The sequence below is a fragment of the Hydractinia symbiolongicarpus genome, chromosome 1, assembly GCF_029227915.1.
Source record: "Hydractinia symbiolongicarpus strain clone_291-10 chromosome 1, HSymV2.1, whole genome shotgun sequence".
NCBI classification, from domain to species: domain Eukaryota; kingdom Metazoa; phylum Cnidaria; class Hydrozoa; order Anthoathecata; family Hydractiniidae; genus Hydractinia; species Hydractinia symbiolongicarpus.
The window spans coordinates 4,438,824-4,459,882 of NC_079875.1; the positions used below are offsets into that span (position 1 = coordinate 4,438,824).

A 21,059-nucleotide genomic window follows, 5' to 3' on the forward strand; every position below is an offset into this window, starting at 1 on the left:
TTATGATAACACTATTTAACAATAGTTATGCCAGTCATAATAAGCTATTTTTTCTTCAATAATCTTTTGTTTATTACGCGCAAGTTAAAGACTTACAAGACTCGCAAGATCATTAATAAGAACAAAGGACAAACATCTACCGACAAACAACTAAATTTGTTTACCTGTTGCCTTAATCCTATATATAGATCTTGAAATGCTGATAAAAAATATGTATAGGATCATGTGTAGTTTTGCCAAGCTGTTGAAGAGATATTGGGGTTTAAAGGTTATTTCAAAAATGTCATCAACTCATCCATTTTGAAACAGATACGGGCAGTATCCAACGCAGTAAAAAATCTAAATGCATTGACTTCACGTCGTAAAGTCAGAAAATTTAACATTTCAGACAACTTTTTCTGCCACATTAAAGGGAAATTAGCACATCCACTTTGCCTGTCACAGACAGATACTCTCTTTATTATTATTATCAAACAATTTGATAGTTTAGTTGTCACAGAGAGTTTTAGTTAAGCGCACTTAAATTGTTTTTTTTTATTCCTTATAATTTTCAGCTGCTTTTCTACAGAAAACTTTCTGATTTCACAAAGTTTAAATCATATGTATTTACTGTAATAAAAAGAATGTCATAATCTGTTATTCTAGAAAATAAATAATATTTAACACATTTAAATGTGTTTATGCTAAATGTGTTAATTAGATTTATTATGAGGTATTGGTTTAAAAATGAATGACGAAGTTTTGAAGCGGTATATCGAAGGATGGTTGCAAATCAAGGAAAACAAAAAGGTATGCATTTCATTGTTAAGATTTTGACCTTCCTCTCTTATTAATTTTAATTACACAATTTTAATGCTGCAAAAGACTTTAATTATTGTCAACTAGACCATAGTCCATAAAATGATGTTACACTTGATTTAGGTTTCTTTATAAGACTGCGCAAAAAAAGATTAAAGAACACTAAAAATTTTTAAAACAAATAATTTTCCTGATTTTTTAATTTAAGTGGGAGGAGAATAACTTGATGTATAAATTTTGAAACAGTGCAAGTCTAACTTGTGGTGTTTTATACTTGATGTATAATTTATTGAATAATTCACCCTAAAAGGGCCTTAACTTTCAAAACAGGAAAATAATAATTCTTCCTGTATAACTTTCAAAACAACACAAATATATTCTGCGTATAACTTTCAAAACAGGACAAGAATAATTCTTCCTGTCATCATCATCATTCATCATTCTCGGCTTAACGTCCGTTTTCTATGCTAGCATGGGTTGGACAGGGTATATTAATGACCCTCTTCCAATCTGACTCTACATCATTAAAGCTGGAAATACTTCATTCTTTATAATCTCACCTTTGCAACACTTGCATGCAAACTGAATGTCAGCTCTTAACCTTCCACCAATACTACTGCACTTCTTATGTACCCAATGCTTGCAAGTCTGACAAAAAATTGAGTTACTACCAACCCCTTTCCTACTCCACAAAGCCACTTTTCAACTACAAGGTTACACTTGGCTGCAATGCCACTAATCATGACTTCAGACTTTGCTGTGTCCACCCGTATAACTTATATAGTACAGCTGTATAACTTTCAAAAGAGAACAAGAATAATTCTTGCTTTATAACTTTCAAAAAACTCAAGAAAAATTCTCCCTGCACAACTTTAAAACCATGTTTTTGAGCATTCAAGTATTTTTACCTTTTCACCTTGACAGCTAGTTATTAGTAGTTAATAGTATAAATAGTTATTAATTTATAAAATAAGGAAAAAATTTATCCAAACATTTTTTTTAGTGTGAGACAATTTTTTTTTAACTCGCACCTGATGTGAAAATACAAGGAAAAGTTTGTTTGTCTTAACACTTTCCTTCAGTTGTACGCGCAGTAATTAAAGAATTTAAAATTTCATGCTTTAACATGGTACATGAATCATATTCGCATGTAGAAAACAATAGAGCTAATATCTCATATGCAAAGTAGCACCATTTTGAATACCTTTTTTATATGCTTTTTTGTTTCTGTTTTGTTTAAGAACAAAGGCTTTATCATATATCTTATCCAAACATAAAATAAGTTCTGTGTAAACAAAACTTATACAGAGGTTCTTTATGTAAATGTGAAGTTGTTACACAATGTTTTAAAACTTGTATGCATGTAAAGTCACATTGAGGTGGCACCACCTAGTTTTTTTAAGTTTTTGACTTGTTTATATAAGAGTTGAGATGCCCAGCCATCCACATTGCTGACACTCGCACTATGTTTTTACTCCATTCCAAAACCACAGCACCCAAATGAATTTTGTTTCTTTTTTTACCTCTAAAATTATTTTTTTTAAATCACACAAGCAGAGTTTTTCAAGCATGTCCTTCATTCCACCTTAAATTAATAATCAATTGCAAGTACTAATTTATAATTCCAATTTTCTCTTTATTTGATTTTAGTTTAAAAAGCATTGGTGTGTGCTGAAAGGAAAGCTGTTAAATTCAACACAATTGCTTTCAGCATTTCTGTTTTGCTTTAAAGATCAGAACACTCATGTACGAGAACATGTAAGTTAGTTTTGTTGGATGCTGTGATTGATGGCATGTGACACCATCTAATTAAATCCCCCCTTTTTTTCAATAATAATTTTTAATATTCATCCCTTGTACTAACAAGCTCTTTAATAAACACCAGTTGGCAAATGTCAAGTTGTAAACAAAATTCCTTCTTCATTTTGGCAAATTTTTGCTGAAGTTGAATGAACCTGAACTTTTGCTCTCATTTTCTGATATGTAACCTGAAGTTTTGATTTGGTTTTCTTGCTGCATTGAACTTTTGTTGAGGTATGGGAGCGTACAATCACATTTTTGTCTAGGTGAAGCAGACAATTAGCATTTCACGTTGTCGAAATCTTTTTACCAACATAAAATAAATTGAATTATGACGGCCGAATACCCCCTCCTTTTTAAAGGGGAAACTGAATGAAAATTTTAAATTCTATTAAAAGGGATCTGTATGAAGCCTTGTTTAAAATATCAGGAAATATTTCTGATCTTACACCAGTTTAAAAATAATAAGCAATGTCGATTTTGTCTGTAGATATTATGTAAAATAAAAAAAAAAAGTTGATTAAACACACCTCTAAAAATTTTAATAAACAGCCGAACATTCAATCGAAGCTAACACGTTCATTAACATTGTTATTCTAATACAATATCTCATAACTAAAAGGCAGTAAAGCAAGTTAAAAATAAACACTGAATTAAAAGTAATGGAACAGTTTAAAATGTTAATTTTTGTATCCCTTGGTCTTCACCAGTTTCAAGTTAAAATGTTAAAATTGTTTGTAAAGGTCATCTGTTGTGTTGTACTTGTTACGTCTAAAATTTTACAATTTACTTTAGTTTGTTGGATCTTACCAAATAAACTTACCAGAACACACAGTTCAATTGGTATCATGCAAGGGAGATAAACCAATGAAGTATGAGTTTGTAATCTACTTAAACCAGGACAAAATGTCCTTTATTGTAAGTATTTATTGATGACAGTCTGTCTTTTAGTCTTATTTTTTTTAAAAAAGCTAGAGAGAGTTGATCCACCTAGCACATTTAACTTAGCCTGTATAGATGAAATAGGGTGTTTAATGTTATACACAAAGCTTTTGGGTATTAATTCTATTTTGCCCCCAGAATATCAAGCAAAAATCCTTTAGATGTGTCACATAATAAGTCTCTGTTCTAAGGATACACAAAATAGCAATGTGGGAAATTTGTGCAATAGATCCTAGATATTTCTACAGGCCAATAACTAGTCTCATTATTAATAGACGTTTGTCTTCGCATAAAATGGTAATTCAAGTATAGCAAAACACAAGAAATGTGGTATATAAAGGATAGGCCAACCTGAGAAATTTAGCCATGGGCCACCAACTAGTCTATGTTATAAAACACTGTCTGTGTGCCAAAGAAAGTTGCTTGAAGTAGTAATTGCTACAACTAGTTTACTATAATTTTGGAAAATAAGTTGTTTACGCAGGTTTCACTGTATGTAATATTGTTCATGGTATTTCAGGCGGATGATGAACTATCACAAGAACGTTGGATATATGCTCTGGTTGATCTTGTAGGAAATGTATGTCAGTGTTTTTTGTGTGATCATAACAGTTGCCATTCCTCCTTATTTTCCTCAATTTCCTATATTTTAAAGTGTTTTTAAAACTCATCTAATCTACTTAAATTTCCTCAAATTTGAGTATTCAAAAATTTTAAAAAATCTTTTAAATTTTGTTACGACCAACAGCAGTTACAAATTCTACTAAAAATCCTTGATTCTTATTTGTGTCCAAAAAGAGTGCCCTAGACAAGTCTGAAATAACTGAATTAATTGTCAACCTGTTAATGATAAAATTTCATTTTTTTCCTAACTTTATCAACTTTCGAAAGTATAATCTTTAGTGTCAGCAATATTTTGTTAGGGTTGGTCAGGTTACAGCAGACATTTTAAAAATTTCTATAGTTTTTTTACCATAAATTTTAGGGACTACCACCTTCAGATTTACCCACAGTGCAGAACGATATTCGTTCAAAATATAAAACGCTTTGTAAATCGGGTCAAAAAATGACAAAAGGTAATTTTTTTTGTATGAAATGAACAAACCAACAACTGCTTAAATAAAAAGTTCAATTATTCAGAAAATGATTTTAATTCTTTTGTTTAGGATTTTATGAAATATAAAGTTCTGTTTTATTTTAAATTGAGTTTTTTAAAAAAATGTTTCTCATCTTTGTTTTAGGGAAAATGAAAAGAGCAGAAACCATGCCAGCAATAAGATCTAACTCATCGGCTGCAGCTGCAAGGGCTAGCTTTGCTATTACTAAAACAAATTTGAGGGCAACATTGGATGAAGAAGATCTTTTTTCTCAATCCTTGGATGCTGGACGAATAAAGCTTCTGAAGGCCTCTGAAATGTATGAGCTGTTCTACACTCTTTAAATTTTCAGCTAAAATTTGGCACAGCAAAAGTTGTTATAGTAGGTGGTGACTTTATTGGTAATGTCAGGAAGTCATCTGATGGTCACATAGTAATGTAATATAGGCTACTTATGTGGAAGCAAAAATAATGAAGGAGGAATGGTAGTTTGTTCAGTAAAGGCAGAATAGACTGATCACATGTGAGTCAGGTGGTTGTCAAACACAAGTAGAATAGAACTATACAAATAGAATATAATATTTGTCTGGGATCAAAGCAAAAGGCACAATTTGTTTAACTTTGTTGAAGCATCACAAGATTATGAAACTCAAATAGAATATTTTCTCATCAGAAAGTCAGACCAACACATATGAAGTCTCTTTATGGACTTGAAAGTTATATCAAGTAGAGTATAATGTGATATTGTCTTACAGCCATGCAAGAGTACAGGCGCAGCTGTAAGGTATGAATGCGGAAGAAGAAAATAATATAAGAAGACAATTTGATGCATGTAGAAAAAATGTTAAGTGCTGAAGAGGTAAAGAAGCTACAAGCTGTTTGGAAAAATGTTTTTGAAATTTCAATGTTGATTATTTTGACAGCAATGACTTCCAACAAAATCAACATTGATTTGTAGGTGGGGGTTGTTATTCCTAAAAAAACATAACGTTTTACAAAAGTTCATTTACACAATTGTAGGTTGTAAAAAGGAATATCAGAGTTTTTTTTAAATAATGCAGTAAGCTTTGCAGTGGGTAATGAAGGTAGGAAAATAAGGATTGGCAAGAGAGCAAGAAAATCATTTTTTGTAGCAGAACATACTGAAGATTTACGCCTGATCGGATTATAATGGATGGTGTTATCCTAGCCAAGTTTAATAGTCATTTATTTGAGTTCCAGATATGGTTAGCATAGTGTAGTCTTTATAACCCCATGATAGCCCATGATAGTTGTTCTAACCAGTTATTGTAAACAAAAAAGTTATAAAATACAGAACATTTATTACAAGATTATTGGGGATTTTTTTATAGACATCTTCTTTGCCCGTCACTACATGCAACAGAACTAGTGTATTATTATATACTAGTATTTAGTGCCGTGAAAAAATACACTATAGATAACGATTGTATTATTATATATCTTAAGGAAAAAAATTTTTAACGAGACCAATAATTAAGTCCTTGCCAAAAAGAAATACATGCACAAAAAAATACATTTTTAGAATTAGCAAACAATATAAGTAAAGACAAAATAATAATATGGCTGATTCTCAAAAAAACATTTATAAAATCCTTTAAATTTCATCTTTCAAATGAATCGCAAAAACAAATCCACAAAAATTAAAGTTAGTGTACGTGGGTTTAGTACTTTGTCTTTTGTTATCCTAATCTTAGTGTTGTTGATAAAGTTTAAGCGGCTTTTATTGGAGTTCATGGAGGAAATGGTGCCAACGTTTTTGCCAAACTTAATTAAGGAGACAATCAGTTGTATGTATTCATTAGCAGTTTATTGTATGTTGCAGGTGTTTGAATGAGTGTTAATGTTGGTTAGGTTCTGCTTGGAAAACCTTACAGAGTTACTTTATTTGTTGACAACAGAGTCTTTTCCAATCAGGTAAAAAGTAGGTTGTATTAAGTCAGTGTAAGCAATGTTGCGTGGTTGTAAAGCAGAAAGATTTTGTTTGTTATGGAAAAATATGATATAAGAATGGTGATGTATCACACCAGTCTGCAAGAGTTCAGATGAACTAAGAAGAAGGCTAGTTTACATAGCCTTTGTTGAGAAGTTATTTGAGTTAGAAGGTTGTGATGGTCTGGGTACTTAAAGAGATTATTGGGGCAAAATCTAGGTAGACCAGGAAAGACTTATATGAGTTAACAAGCATAGAATATTTGCAGAGGTTACAGTCTATATCTGGTTGGGTGAGGGTCATTAATATAACTTGTAAATGAAAATGATGGTTGTAAAATAAATGAGTAACATTTTATCTAAATTATCTGAAAACTGTTGAAAGATGTCTTCAATTATTAAGGTGCATCTAGTAGTATTTTCCTCTTACGTGTCATTTGTACTCGACACTTTAAACTTGATCTTATCTTTACAAAGTATATACAATAACAATATTATTTTTTAGATTGAATACCGTTCCTTGGTACCATGGTGATAAAGATAGAGAAGATGCTGAAAGTTTACTAGACAGTAATCCGATAGGAGCATACCTCTTGCGAAATCATCAGTTTGATTCATACACACTTTCGTATAAGTAAGTTCCGTATCATTAATTAGTTAATTGGGGAGGGGGGGAAGGAGGGGGAGGGAGGGTAGTGCAACCTATAATAGTACTGATTACTATATAGTGCAGCAGGAAATATGCCAAGTATGGTTAGTAAAATAGGTTTATTTCCTTTAACAAGCTCCATCCTCTAACAAACACCACCCTTGACCAAGTGCCACTTCCAGTGGTGCAATTAGAAAACAATGTCAATAAGACATAACACACACATCATTCAGAGAATTGGGAAATGAAGATAACTGCATTGACTGGTTGTATCGTTAAAACTTTTTTTTGTTTTGTAAAAAGAAGAGAAGAAGTCTTTATAGTCAGGTTTTTTAATTAGCGTTAATAAAATTAACAAGTCAAAAAAATATTGTACCTTTTTCAATTAAGGAAGTGGTCCAGTTAAAAATTGATATTTTCTAAACTATTCAGTATTATGAGGTCTATAAAAAATTTATTTCTATATTTAGAAACCATGAATAAAGATTACTGAGAACACATAAACAAGTTACAAATTTTGTAAAATCAAAACATTTTGACAGACAATTTTGAAATGTGCATGTAATGTATTTAAAATTAATAATGTCAATATAAAGGTCAACAAGCAACAATATCTTTTAACAAAAATGTTATATATTCTTATAAAGAGAAAGTAACACAGCAATAAAATGTAAAATAAAAATTTTAATTTTTTCATTTGCAATGTATTATGTAGGCCCTTGCAAATTTTCAGTACAAACATGTTGCCTAATTCTAAATGTCTCCTAAAGTCAATATTTTTTGAAAAACACTACATCACCCACTCATTTGGAGGATATATACAGAGTTTAAGGTTGCCTTAATAATCTTTCATATAAAATTGTAGAGACGCTACAAAAATTAAACATCATATCATAAAAAAGATTGGCCGCCCTATTGGATATCAATTTGAAATGTCTGAGGTAAGCGAGAAAAACATCCACTTCATTATAAATTTTCCTATTAATGATATTCCACCGTCTTATCAATGTCACATCAACATTTCAAAAAGACACTGATGCACTTGCATGTCCAACAGACTCTTTAAATATACTGTTGTGTGTACTTCTGTTTTAGATAAACAAAGTTTTTGAATCTCCACAAAATGCTGTTGAATTTTACATGGATATGATAAGTAAAACGACTCATTTTCGTCCTCACCCTGTTCCTCGTGAGTGATGTTTTTGTTTTTAAATGTGTAAATTTCTTTTGTATTATCACTTCTTGAAATATGGATGTAGGTTTCAATAAGATGTTGGTTATAGTAACCCACTTGCTTTTAGATTTTTAGCATCTTAGTGTTGGTAGCAGGAGAACTTTGATTCAAACCCTAATTTGCAACAATAAAAAACATAGACATTAACATGAGGTTGGACTTCCTATACAATAGCTCATCTAAATAATTTTTTAATACTTTTCCTTATTTAGGAAACAGCATTGCAAATGTACATATTCAGCAGCCTCGTGATGCAAGAAGTAAGAGTTATGTTTATATATAGGTCAGGCCTGTATATGTGGCTATCATGGCTTCAAAATCCCAGTTTTGCCGTAAAACAAAAAGGCAGTTGTATCCATATATTTGTTGACTAATTAAAACTCTTAATAAAAACCTCGTCAGTTTTTGCAATGTTCTTTAAAAACTAGTATGCATGCACAACTTTTAAATTTTAAGAATTCACAATTTTTTTTAATGCACCCATACAAAATACAGATTTTAGCAAGAACCATTTTTTCAATTCTAAAAAACCTTTTTCTATGAAAAGATATCCTATGACCCCCTCCCCTCGAACCTTATTTTAAATAAAAATGTAATTATCTACAGCTTTGCAACAGTTATTTGTTTGGGATTACTGAGTGTGCGTCCATTAACATATTTTCATAAATGTGTGAAACTGTTGGGTACAGAATTCAAATATACCTTTTATTTTATTTAGGAAAAAGTTCAGGAAGATTAGGGAATCCATATATTCGATCTCCAGGCAGTTTGCATCACCCGGACATGACCTTTTTTCAAGGGCCAGTGAAAGGTGATAAAATCTACATTTATCTCTATAATAATACGCCAGTTCTGTCTGTCTGTGACTTTTGCAAAGTGGATAAAATTTCTTTGATAAAGTCTATAAAACATCGTCTATAAATTTGTTCTGTAAATTACCAAACTTTGACGTTAAAGCAATATTGACGTCAAAGGAAAGTATATTAAGATTAGTGAAGCCAATGCATTGCACTTTTAAAATTAAGGCTTAATAACTTGGAAACGGGTGGAAATAACTGACGTCATCTCCTGCGCGGGTAACTAGGGACTACCTGGGACCAAGTTGGGTAAGTTTTCCAAACCAGGGTCACCAAATCCGTTTCGGAATGGACGGGCAAATGACGTCATAAAAAAACCTTTAAACCCTAATATCTCTGCATCCGTTTGTCTCAAGTACACGATCCTACACATTTTCTTGATCAGCGTTTCAAGATCTATACGATGAAGGCAATAGGTACACAAATTTCTTGAAAATAAATTTTTGGGTTTGACAGGCCATTGCTGACGTCAACAAAATTTTTAACACCTTATATCTCCTTAGGCTTTTGTCGAATACATATGATCCTATACATTATTGTGATCAGCGTTTTAACCTTTACACGTTATAGGCAACGAATAAACTAAACTTGGCCAATTTTTTTTGTACCTGCACTGTTGACGTCAGCAAAAAATCTAAAACAACCTTTTTTTCCATTGTACTTCTGCCTAAGTGGATTTCTCCACGGGCTTTATCGACTAGTCTCTATAATAATACGCTAGGTGTGTCTGTCTGTGTGTCTGTGACAGGCAAAGTGGATGTCTTCATTTTCCTTTGATGTTGCCGAAAAATGCATGTCTAATATGTTAAATTTTCTGACGTTATGACGCGACGAAAATAACACTACTTTAACGTCAATATCCTATATTAAATTAATGAAGCCATTACAGTGCACCTAAAACTTTGAGGCCAAATAACTTGGAAACGAGGTGGTGACGTCAATGATTTTTCACCGCGTGGGTAACTAGGGACCAACTAGGACCAATTTGGGTAATTTTCCCAAACCTCGGTCCCCGAATTCGTTTCGGAATGGACGGGTTGATGACGTCATCGAAAAACCTTCAAATCCTAATATCTCTGCAATCGTTTGTCAAAAATACGCGATCCTATACATTTTCTTGATAAGCGTTTCAAGACCTGTACAATGAAGGCAGCAGGTATACAAATTTCTAAAAAAAAAATTTGGGGGGTTTGACTGGCCATTGCTGACATCAGCAAAATGTTAAAACCGTTATGTCTCATTAACTGCTTATCAAAAAGATATGATCATATACATTTTCTTGGTCAGCGTTTTAACATCTGCATAGTACAGGCAACGAATAAACTAAATTTTGCCAAATATTTTTGTAATTGCACTGCTGACGTCAGCAAAAATCTAAAACAACCTACTTTTCCATTGTCCTTCTGCCTAAGTGGATTTTTCCACGGGCCTTATCGACTAGTCTCTTATAATAATATAATAATACAGAGAATGTGTCTGTTTGTAACAGGCAAAGTGGATATAGGCATATTCCTTTGATGTCGCCAAAAAGCTTATGTCTAATATGTTAAATTTTCTGACGTTACGGCGCAACGTCAATAACACTACTTTAACGTCAATATCCTATATTAAATTAATGAAGCCATTACAGTGCACCTAAAACTTAGAGGCCAAATAACTTGGAAACAAGGTGGTGACGTCAATGATTTTTCACCGCGTAGGTAACTAGGGAGCACCTAGGACCAATTTGGGGTGATTTTCCAAAACCTGGTTCCCCAATCCGTTTCGGAATGGACAGGTTGATGACGTCATCAAAAAACCTTTAAACCCCAATATCTCTGCAACCGTTTGTCAAAAGTACATGATCCTGTACATTTTCTTGATCATCTTTTCAAGGTCTATACGATGAAGGTAACAAGGATATAAATGAAAAATTTTTTCGCGTTTTAACGGGCCATTGCTGACAGCAGAAAAATTTTTAAACCCTTATTTGTCCTTAGTCGTTCGTAGAAAAGATATGATCCTATACATTATTTTGATCAGCATTTCAACCTCTACACGTTACAGGCAACGAATAAACTAAATTTAGCCAATTTTTTTTGGATTTGCAATGCTGACATTAGCAAAACGTCTTAAACAACCAACTTCTTCAATGTCCTATTGCCTAAGTGAATTTTTCCACGGGTCTTTATCGACTAGTCTATACTATAATACCCGTATATGTCTGTCTGTCACGCCAGATGGTACCGCAATTAGTGAGACGCACACAATGTGATATAAAAAGAACAGGCGAACCTGTGGATGTTTCCACGGGCCACTGACTAGTTTTTACAAATCACCAAGGTGGGTGTACCTACTCTTGGTTAAGTGTAGGTACACCTGCCTTGGTATGTTTATTGCTTTGTGTATAGGACAATGTTAGTTGACAACTGTGAATATGAAATTAGATTAAAAATGTTTGCTTGATAAGAATGACAAAAAAAATGCAATGCAACAGATAAAGATTTCTATATGTTTACAAGACCAATAACTTATTCAGGTGAGCTGAGATGTCATCTTTTCTCATTATGTTTATAAAAAATTACATCTAGTCTTTGTAGTTATTTGGAATGCAACAATCAGTTAATTTAGCCAATTCAGTGTTAGTATTTTTTAAAAGAACGTTTTTATCTTTATAGGTAAAGAATAAATTTGCATCATCAGTAAATAAAATTAAGTTTAAGACACTGCATGCTCTAAATACATCATTGATGTAAATACGAAACAACTGTGGCCTAAAAATTGACCCTTGTAAATCACCTATAGTTGTTTGTCTTATGTTATAAAAAATAAATGATGTTCTTTCGAAGAGATTTAAAGAGATTTAAATCATGCAAGACATGTATTTTTTATTACTTGTTATTACTTTCTTTCCACTTGTTTTACTACTTAATTTCATCAAGCACAATTTTGAAAAACTTTCTCAAACATATATTGTATAGTTGTATAATTTGTAGAGATTCTTTGAAGGTAAAACAAAATAATCAAATGAGTATTATTCGAAATACCTTTGTACTGAATTTTCAGCATTTAATGTCTTTTTTATAAAAGTATAGAAAATTTAAAAATATTATAATAGTCTGTAGACAATGTTGCTTGGTTGTAAAGCAGAAAGATTTGTTTGTTTTGAAAAAAATGATATAAGAATTGTGATGTATCACACCAGTCTACAAGAGTTCAGATGAACTAAGAAGAAGGCTAGTTTACATAGCCTTTGTTGAGAAGTTTTTTAAGTTAGTAGGTTGTGATGGTCTGGGTACTTTTAAAAAAAATTAGAAAATATAAAAATATTTTTAATATTTTAAAAAAATTATAAAAATATTTTTTTTAGTAAGACAAATAAGATGATTTTTACGTGTGTGTAGGGTGATATAAATGTTGAAAATAAACCATTCACACAACCTTTGGAATCGCTTAATAAAGGCATATAAAGTCCTAATTTGAACTTTGAAAGTGTTAATAAGGATGCTTGAACCAAAAAAAAGATTGTCCGATTTTTTTCTTGACCACCTGTGACGTTGAAGCTTGTTGAAAAGTCACCAAGTTATCAAAAAATAATTTGGAGAAATGGTGGAGGGTTTAGCCACACACACCTCTCCACCCCTCCACCCCGCCAGCCTAAATAGAGTTAATACAACCCTCGTATTTTGTGATAGAATAATTTAAATGTACCAGTCACTGGCATGCTAGAACTATGCAACAATTTTAGGCCAGATCCCTAAAATTCAAAAAAGACGCTTGTGCTGACGTTACAAAAGGTCATTCTAATAAAATTCCATTCGTCTGGTGTCTATGTCTGCAGTGTGCATTGACAAGTAAAATTTAAGTGGAGAGAAGATTTTTTACACATTATTTCTTGTTGAAGACTTTTTGGGTTGGTCTTAATATGTGTAGCTTCGTTTAAAAGAGGGTCGTTAGGATTTTAGGACTAATCAAAAAGTCTGCGTCTGCTGTAGTAGATTATCTGCCATATTTGACAGGACAGTAGATTATCTTTAATATTGACAATGTTTTTCTATGGTTGGTCAGGTTATGACAAACTCTGTTTAAACAGATATCATGCTTGATTAATTCTTTCCTCAGATTACCAGACTGCGCATTTACCACCCACACCCAATTACCACAGAGGTACGTATATATTTTAATTGCGTTAAATTGTTTTTAGTCAAATGTATTGAATTAACCTATAAATTTAGCCTATATATCTTTTTGTGGTTAAAAAAATGGCAAGATAAACATTGTGGATAGTTTTTTCCACTTGTCACAAATACATCTGTCTCGTGGAGACAATTAAGTTACTTCCTTGCTTATTCTTTTTTTTTTCTTGTCGAGTTTGTGTCGTGTTATAATGCAAAATTATTTTGTGTTTTTTTTCTTGCTTTGATCTAGCATTGTTTCTTATAAATAGATTTATACTAATTTCTGAAAGCTAGAAATTATAACCTTAATGTAAACTAGGTTTAATGTTCATATAAATAGTTGGAATTTGTTTTTTTAGCTTCTCTTACACAGCCGCCGCAACCAAATGCCACACCAACCTCACTGATTCATAAAAGATTAGGAAAAACACAGTCGGTGCCTCAACCACACAGTAAGTGACCCCTTTTAAAGTTGTTATTGTAGTTTTTACCTTTGGTGCAAGTTATGTTTAGGTAGTTTTTAAAGGTGTTCAAAGTTGGTATGAGAGAGTATGTTTAAAAGGGTTGATTTGTGTTTTTAGTTTCCCATGCTGCTCGACCAAAACTTACCAGAGTAAAAACTGAAGGTTAGTGTTTAATTATGTTTTGTATGCGAAGGTAATAAAGGACAGCCTTTCATTATTGATGCTTGCATTGCACGCAGAACTTTTTACCACTGTTCAATGTAATTATGAACCGTTCAATGACGAGTATAAATTTTTATTCTATAGTAAAAGTGTGTGTGCTTCTTCTAAATAAATATTAGGCTTACCATGGCAAATATGTTTGGTAAAAAGTATTTAAACATAAAAAATAAAAACACATAAAAGCATTTAGTATTCTTGCTTGTGAAAAATCTACTTTCAATTAGAAAGATGTTCTTAACCAGCCTGTATTCAATACGCTACTACTTGTTCGATATGAGCCCTTGATTTTTAATTTTAAAAGTTGGTGAGCTGAGTGTAGAATGTCACACAGAAGTTTTTCACACAGAAGTTTGTCACACCCAGTAGCAGTTAGATATTGTTTTAAGAATTTCATTAAAGCTTACGAACTGCAAAAGACCAACTTGATCTCATATGAAAGAACTTAAAGTGTTGTCTATCGGGTTGTTTTTATGTTTTGTTTTAAATATTCTTGGTCGGTTCTCAAGATTTTTTTTTTCAGAACATACCTTAGATAAGTCATAAAGAAAATAGTTCTTTCTTAGCAGACGCTTCAACGCGGACAGCTAGTTATAATTTTCCACTTTTTTCTGTCTTTACACCTATGTAGCATGTGAATTATTGAATTCAACACTATCGTTATTTTCTTAAAAAAAGTGACTTCAAAAAAAAAAAAAAATTAGTTAAACCTTTTTTTAATATAGAAGAAACAGATCAGTACATAGCTATGTCTCCTCCAATGGTACCATCAATTAGCAGTGATATGAAATTTGCAAACAAACCAATAATTTCACCAAAAAATCAAAATACTGATGTTGATGATGATTGTAGGTATTTTTTTATTTCTTGTAACATAAAAAAAGAATACAATACTCACAGAAAGATATTTATGTATAGAAGTATTCTGTCTTTCCGGGGATGTTAGGTTGTAGGTTGCTTGTGAATGTTTGCATCGTGGATGATTAAAAACTTGTTAAAATTAGGAATAACTTTCAGCGATTTATATAGTTAAAATAAATTTATTCCAACAATGGTTTTATTTTCAAAATGGTTTTATTTCCAAAATGATTTTATTTCCAAAATGATTTTATTTCCAATATGTTTTTCCAAAATGTTTTCATTTTCAAAATAGTTTTATTTCCAAAATGTTTTTATATCCAAAATATTTTTATTTTCAAAATGTGTTTTTCTCCAAAATGATTAAAATTTTCTGGCACAGCTGCTAAATTAAGAGTAAAAAATAATGGTCTTTTAGACATAGAACAAAAATAGGAGTTGAATACAATGTACACCTGTAATAGAAAGAAAGTGTATTTGTTGTGTACGTAACAATTCTGTATGATGATGATCTCATGTCACCATTGCTCCTCAATGCTTAATGTGTTTTTTATATTTTTTTCTATTTCATGTGTTAGCAAGCCTGTTAAGCAGTGTAAGATTTTGATATGGTAATTACTTTTTATCTTAGATTATCTTCGAAGTGTCGACGTTCCAACTGGTAATATAACTTTCAAAATCTTTCTACTGTCAATATTTAAAAAAACTTTCGTGATTATTTGTGGTTCGGTTCATAGTATAAAGTATAAATAGTAGTATAAAAATGTAATATGTTGTATTTACTTTTTCAGACCCGCTCACTGGTACTACTATGGATGGCGATCCAGACGAATCACGTATGTATGTTTCATAGCCGTAGCTGACACCAAATGTTTAAAAAAATGATGGGTGGGGAGCCTCTCCATTATTAACCTTGATCGACAAAAGTGTTTGTTTTTCTTTGATGGGAGAGAGGGGGCGTAATCCTAGGCTGTTATGGTCTTGATATTGTCTAATAATAAAGGTGCAGCCAAATCTTGACGTACCAGTAAAACCTGCTCCAAAGACAATTTTCAACTATAGAAAGTTGTCCGCATAAGTTAACTTACTTTCCATGAACTCTTTTTATTTTCTATAAACTTACTAACAACTTACTGTATGACAAAGCTGTTGGTAAATGTGAGATGTTGGTGATGTTTTTTTTTTAATTATATTTTTATTAGATTTATTAGATAGTGTAAAGCCAGTCTGAGAGACAGAAAGAGTTCAGATGAGCTAAGAAGCAGGCTAAGTCTTCGTAGAATTAAAGATGTTATCCAGATAAAAAGATTGAATTGGCTGGGGCACTTGAAAAGAATGGAGGAGGATAATTGGGTAAGAAAGTGTAGAGACTTGATAGTATAAGGGGCAAAGCCCAGAGGCAGACCGAGAAAGGCTTGGCAGGAGGTTTTAAGGACAGAATTGATACAGAGGAAGTTGAGTTTAGATCTAACACAGTCTAGATCAGATTGAAAGAGGGTCATTAATATACCCCATCCAACCCATGCTAGCATGGAAAACGGATATTAGGCCGAGAATGGTGATGATGACGAGTGAGCTCTTTGTTTTAGCTTATCTTCAAAGTATTGACATTCAACAATCTGGCATACGAAAGACATCAGGTGTGTGTGTTTTAATCAATTCATATGTTTATCGTTCTCTCGTTCTATTACAATGAGTATTACTTTGCGACGAAAAAAATACGCGAATTTTTTGGTTATTACTTTCGCAGATGAGGAAAAATGGATGCGCGAGCCATATTAAGTAACTGAAATAAAAGCATTTGAGAGTAGAAAAAGAAACAAACATACTCTTATAAATATGCATTTGTCAATAAAATTTAAATTTCAGAACTTTTAATGTGTTAAAGTACCGTTGCTGTTTGCTTTAAAGATAATCCGAACATTTAAGATTTATAAAAAATTAGGTATAAACCTTCCTAAACAAGACTCCTCGGTATTTTTAATAAAAAACAACTCTCGCGAGAAGACAGGAAATATTTCGTAAGCAGTGCAGAAGAGACTGTCGAGGGTTTTATCTCATGTAAATAAAACGTTTGTGTATTTAGACGATTGTTATTTGCCTGACAGTGAACTGGAGCAAAATGGATGCCGAAATCCAGGTTTTTATTTATTTATTTTTTATGCTAAATTTCTATTAGTTGATCAAAATTTTGACTATCTATATTTTATTGCAGACTTATCTTTGTCTACTAAAATGTTTTTTGGGCCTAATTTTTGTCACATTCAAAATTGAGTTCTTTAAAGCCTACAAAAAAAGTTTGGTCTGATTAAATAAGTCCGCTGTGAGCATTGACAGTTCGAAGTGTGTGTTAAAAAAGACAAAACTTTCAAAATTGTGTTCTTCTTTTCACAATCTGTGTCTGTGTTTTCAGCTTTTCCATCTGGTAGCTAGCTACTAGCAGAATATCTATTCTACACCTCCAAGGCTAGAAAAGGCTGGCACGTGTGAAAAACATTTTTCTCACTTTACATGATTTTAAACAACTACTGTTGGTTAGACAGGAATGTCATTTGAAATTTTTATGTTTGAGCAAAAAAGCTCATGGTACACGTAAGCAAAGAAAAGTTATGCATCCTAAAAAAGGTTTCAGTCTCCTAATGTAATCTTATGACCCAAAATTTTTTTCTGTATCTGTATTTTTTATAATTCAAAAATTAGTTTGTAAAAAATTCTACCAGCGGGCTGATACAGCGAAAAAATGAAAGTGTTGTGGCCCGGATGCAGCCAGCCTTGTGTACGTAGACCTCACGTGGTCTCTCGTCCTCCAAGGTGGGTAAAAATCAATAAAACGAACCGCCTAAATTACCGCGTCAAAATGTATATTAAAAACAAGTCATCATTAAAACATTTTTTAGATTTTTGTATTACATTTCCCTTCCTTTTTTTTCAGATTATCAAAACTTGCCAGCGCCACACGACCCGACCTATGTAGACCACGATAATGATGATAGTGACTACATGAATAATGAAATAATGAGTAAGTAGGTTACTTGCAAAAGCGAGACGAGGTGTGATGAAAAGATCTTTCTTCATAAACAATTAGTGATCAAAACACAAGTATTTCTTGTCTTTCGAGTTCGCCATATTTTTTGTGCATGCCAGCGACAGCTCTTGATTAAATACATTCCTCTATAAACTTAGATCTTTTTCTTTCTTTCTTTTCTTTCCAAAGACGCTACTTCAGAAATCAAAATCGAGAATTATTAAAACAGAGTAGTTGTTAGCCCTTTACTAACGCGCAATCTATTTCATGCCGCCTTAGCACAATGTAGCGATTTAGTATCCAATTTGAAGAGAATACTAGCATTGTTATTCACCATTTTTTTGAAGAACATTACTTTTTTTTGAATAAAATGATTTAGCTTGTTAAAAATTTTCTCTTCATCTCTTTGCTTCACCATATTTCTTCACCATCTTTCTTCACCTCCTTGCTTCACCATCTTTCTTTTTAGCAAACTTAATTTATAAAGTTAAATGTGAAAAACAAAAACTGAAGGTGAAATATATTTATATAGAAATGAAATTGATAAAAAGTATAAGCGATAAACGATAAAGCATATGAGAAAAAAATCATCTTGGGCGGAGTGTAAAATACACCATGCATCTCTTCCTCTTTAAATGTCCTTAAACTGCGCCCTTAAACTGCGCTGGTGTAAAAAAAACATGGATGTTCACTGCAGCGATCTGTTTTTTTTTGTAGGACATCGATATGCAGCAACTGAGCACGAACCGCCTCCACCTATACCACCCAGAACAATGCAGCCACAGAGAATATCGAATGATGTCACATATTACAATATGAAATGATGAGTTTTTTTTATTGTTTGTTTTTCTGTGTTGTGGTTGTCCGTATATTGTCACAAATTGTTCGATATAAGTTCAGTATATAAAAACCTGGGAACCAGTTGGATAGATGTGAATAATATGTTACTTTCATAGTGTTAAGAACTCAGTGTGTACACGTTTTTTATAGTTGTGTTAATTTTCAATAGAACTCTTCTCTGCAGGTTATATTATCTCCCCCGTAGGGTAGTTACTAGATGAATAGAAAGATATAATAAGCCTTCTTGCATGTTAATATTGTATATATACGTATTCTTTTTGTTTATAATATTTTTTTTGTTTTTTTTGCTATCACTGAAATATATTTAACTGAGACACGGGTATGTAAAGATACCAAAACAAGGTGTAATCCTGAGACCTGTAACAAAGCTCGTCCAAGTCAGGAATTTCATCAATGCTCTTTCGACGTAAACAAAAAGATTTTTAATCGTTTACGTAATATGGTGATTTGGAGTTGAATGGATTGCACCCTGCGGTTGTTACGTAATGTGGAACATATTTACTAGGGTGTTTAATTTTTATTTGTAATTGTAATTTTATAATAAACCCTATTTTTTTATAATTCCATTTTATTTTATACTGTTTTATAATTATTTTATTTTTTGGTACAATTTATATCCCTCTAGCGGACTTTTTTACTATTTTTTATACTTTTTCACATTTTATTATACTTCTTTTTTGCTAGAAATTTAACGCCTTTGCAACGCCCTTGTAAAAATCAAGTAGTGATTTACCTTAAAAAAATTTGTGGTGTTAACATATGTAAAGTCGACAGAATTGTCAAAAAAAAATTTTTTAGTGATTTTAATTTTATTCCTTTTTTTGTGATGCAATTTTTTAATCTCTATAATAATAGCCGTCGTCTGTCTGTCTCTGCGCGGACCCCCCGCAAAGTTAGAAAATGATGTTACGGAAACACGAATATCAAATGCGATATATTTTTATCCACTTTGTGGCGACGGGTAAATATAAAGGACGGGCGAACCTGTGGATTTTTCCACGGGCAACGACTAGTACTATTTTATATTTCTTTATAATTTTTCTATTTTTGTAAGAAATTAAAAGCGCCCTTTAACGCCCTCGTGAGAATTTGAGAATAACTATTTAAGTTTCCATTCATAAAATTTCTTATTAAACTTTATGGTAGTTGTTAAAATGCGCTGTAGTTATCGCATCCGTTATTTCAGTGGACTTCATTTAACGTATTTATTAGTTCAATGGATTTATTATTTAAGGAGATTGGTATTTATGTTTCCGTTAGCTTGTTCTATTATTAAAAATGACACATCTTATATATCTTTAAGTATTTGTTAAGCAGAATGAATAGTTCTTAGATTTGTCTTGCTTCAAAATATTTATTTTTCGCGACATCATTTGTGCAAAGTGGACTAATATCTATCCAATCAATTCAGTCTTCTTTAAACGCTTCTATAAAGTGTTCAACACTCCATTGTAATTTTAAAACCTTTGCTAAGATTTCATGTGTTATCATTATTTTATGTGTATTCATATTTTTGTGGTAAATTTAAGGCTTGCATTACTTGTCGTATTTTGAATGACTCCTTTTCCATATGTGGCATACGATTCCAGATGGTCATGCCCTTAGAGCGGGCAAGTGCCTCCGTATAAGGGGGACAAGCACCACCGTGAGAGGGGGCAACCACCTCCAAATAAGGGGACAACACCACCGTGAGAGGGGACAACCACCACCGTGTGAGGGGACAAGTACCACCGTGAGAGGAGGCAACCACCTCCGTGTAAGGGGGACAAGCACCAGCGTGAGAGGGGGCAACCACCTCCGTGTAAGAGAAAAATTTTCAGTAACACTATAATGTAGCAAAAGAATTGGAGTATCAGAAAAGCATGGTAAACGGCCAAACTCCGGAAGATGACCTAAGTAGGTGTTCCATCTTGCGGTTCTGGATAAAAAACACCCTTGAAAATCTACAGTTATAAATTCTTCCCTTGTGTGACATTCCAGCTTGGACCTTCTTATTGACTATGAACTCACTATAAGTTAAAAAAAAAGATCGTTTCGATTCAAAATTGACTGATTGTTACCATAAGCATTCAGTTATACAGAACATCAATCAAAGCGGGCACAATATACGCAGGAGATTTTTTGTGACTGGTGAATGATGCTAGTGTA

The 21,059-nt window shown here is 32.3% G+C and overlaps 1 protein-coding gene across 2 annotated transcripts; it reads left to right on the plus strand.

Annotated features, from left to right (window-relative positions):
* The first annotated feature begins 649 nt into the window (after nucleotides 1–649).
* LOC130632030 (uncharacterized) lies at nucleotides 650–20,450 on the plus strand. Of its 2 annotated transcripts, XM_057444444.1 has the most exons (21): nucleotides 650–789; nucleotides 2,449–2,556; nucleotides 3,394–3,516; nucleotides 4,061–4,120; nucleotides 4,526–4,616; nucleotides 4,782–4,956; nucleotides 7,093–7,221; nucleotides 8,102–8,177; nucleotides 8,332–8,425; nucleotides 8,683–8,730; nucleotides 9,189–9,281; nucleotides 13,429–13,473; nucleotides 13,844–13,936; nucleotides 14,066–14,110; nucleotides 14,893–15,015; nucleotides 15,657–15,686; nucleotides 15,817–15,861; nucleotides 16,615–16,665; nucleotides 17,112–17,165; nucleotides 17,958–18,044; nucleotides 18,768–20,450. In XM_057444444.1, the coding sequence occupies exons 1-21, from the start codon at nucleotides 727–729 to the stop codon at nucleotides 18,872–18,874; spliced, it is 1,740 nt and encodes a 579-aa protein (XP_057300427.1). In that variant the 5' UTR covers nucleotides 650–726; the 3' UTR covers nucleotides 18,875–20,450. The 2 variants fall into 2 exon arrangements, 1 of the variants encoding a protein (XP_057300427.1); XR_008982126.1 differs by lacking the exons at nucleotides 17,958–18,044; nucleotides 18,768–20,450 and having other exon boundaries at nucleotides 14,893–15,019; nucleotides 17,112–17,156.
* The last annotated feature ends 609 nt before the right edge of the window (nucleotides 20,451–21,059 follow it).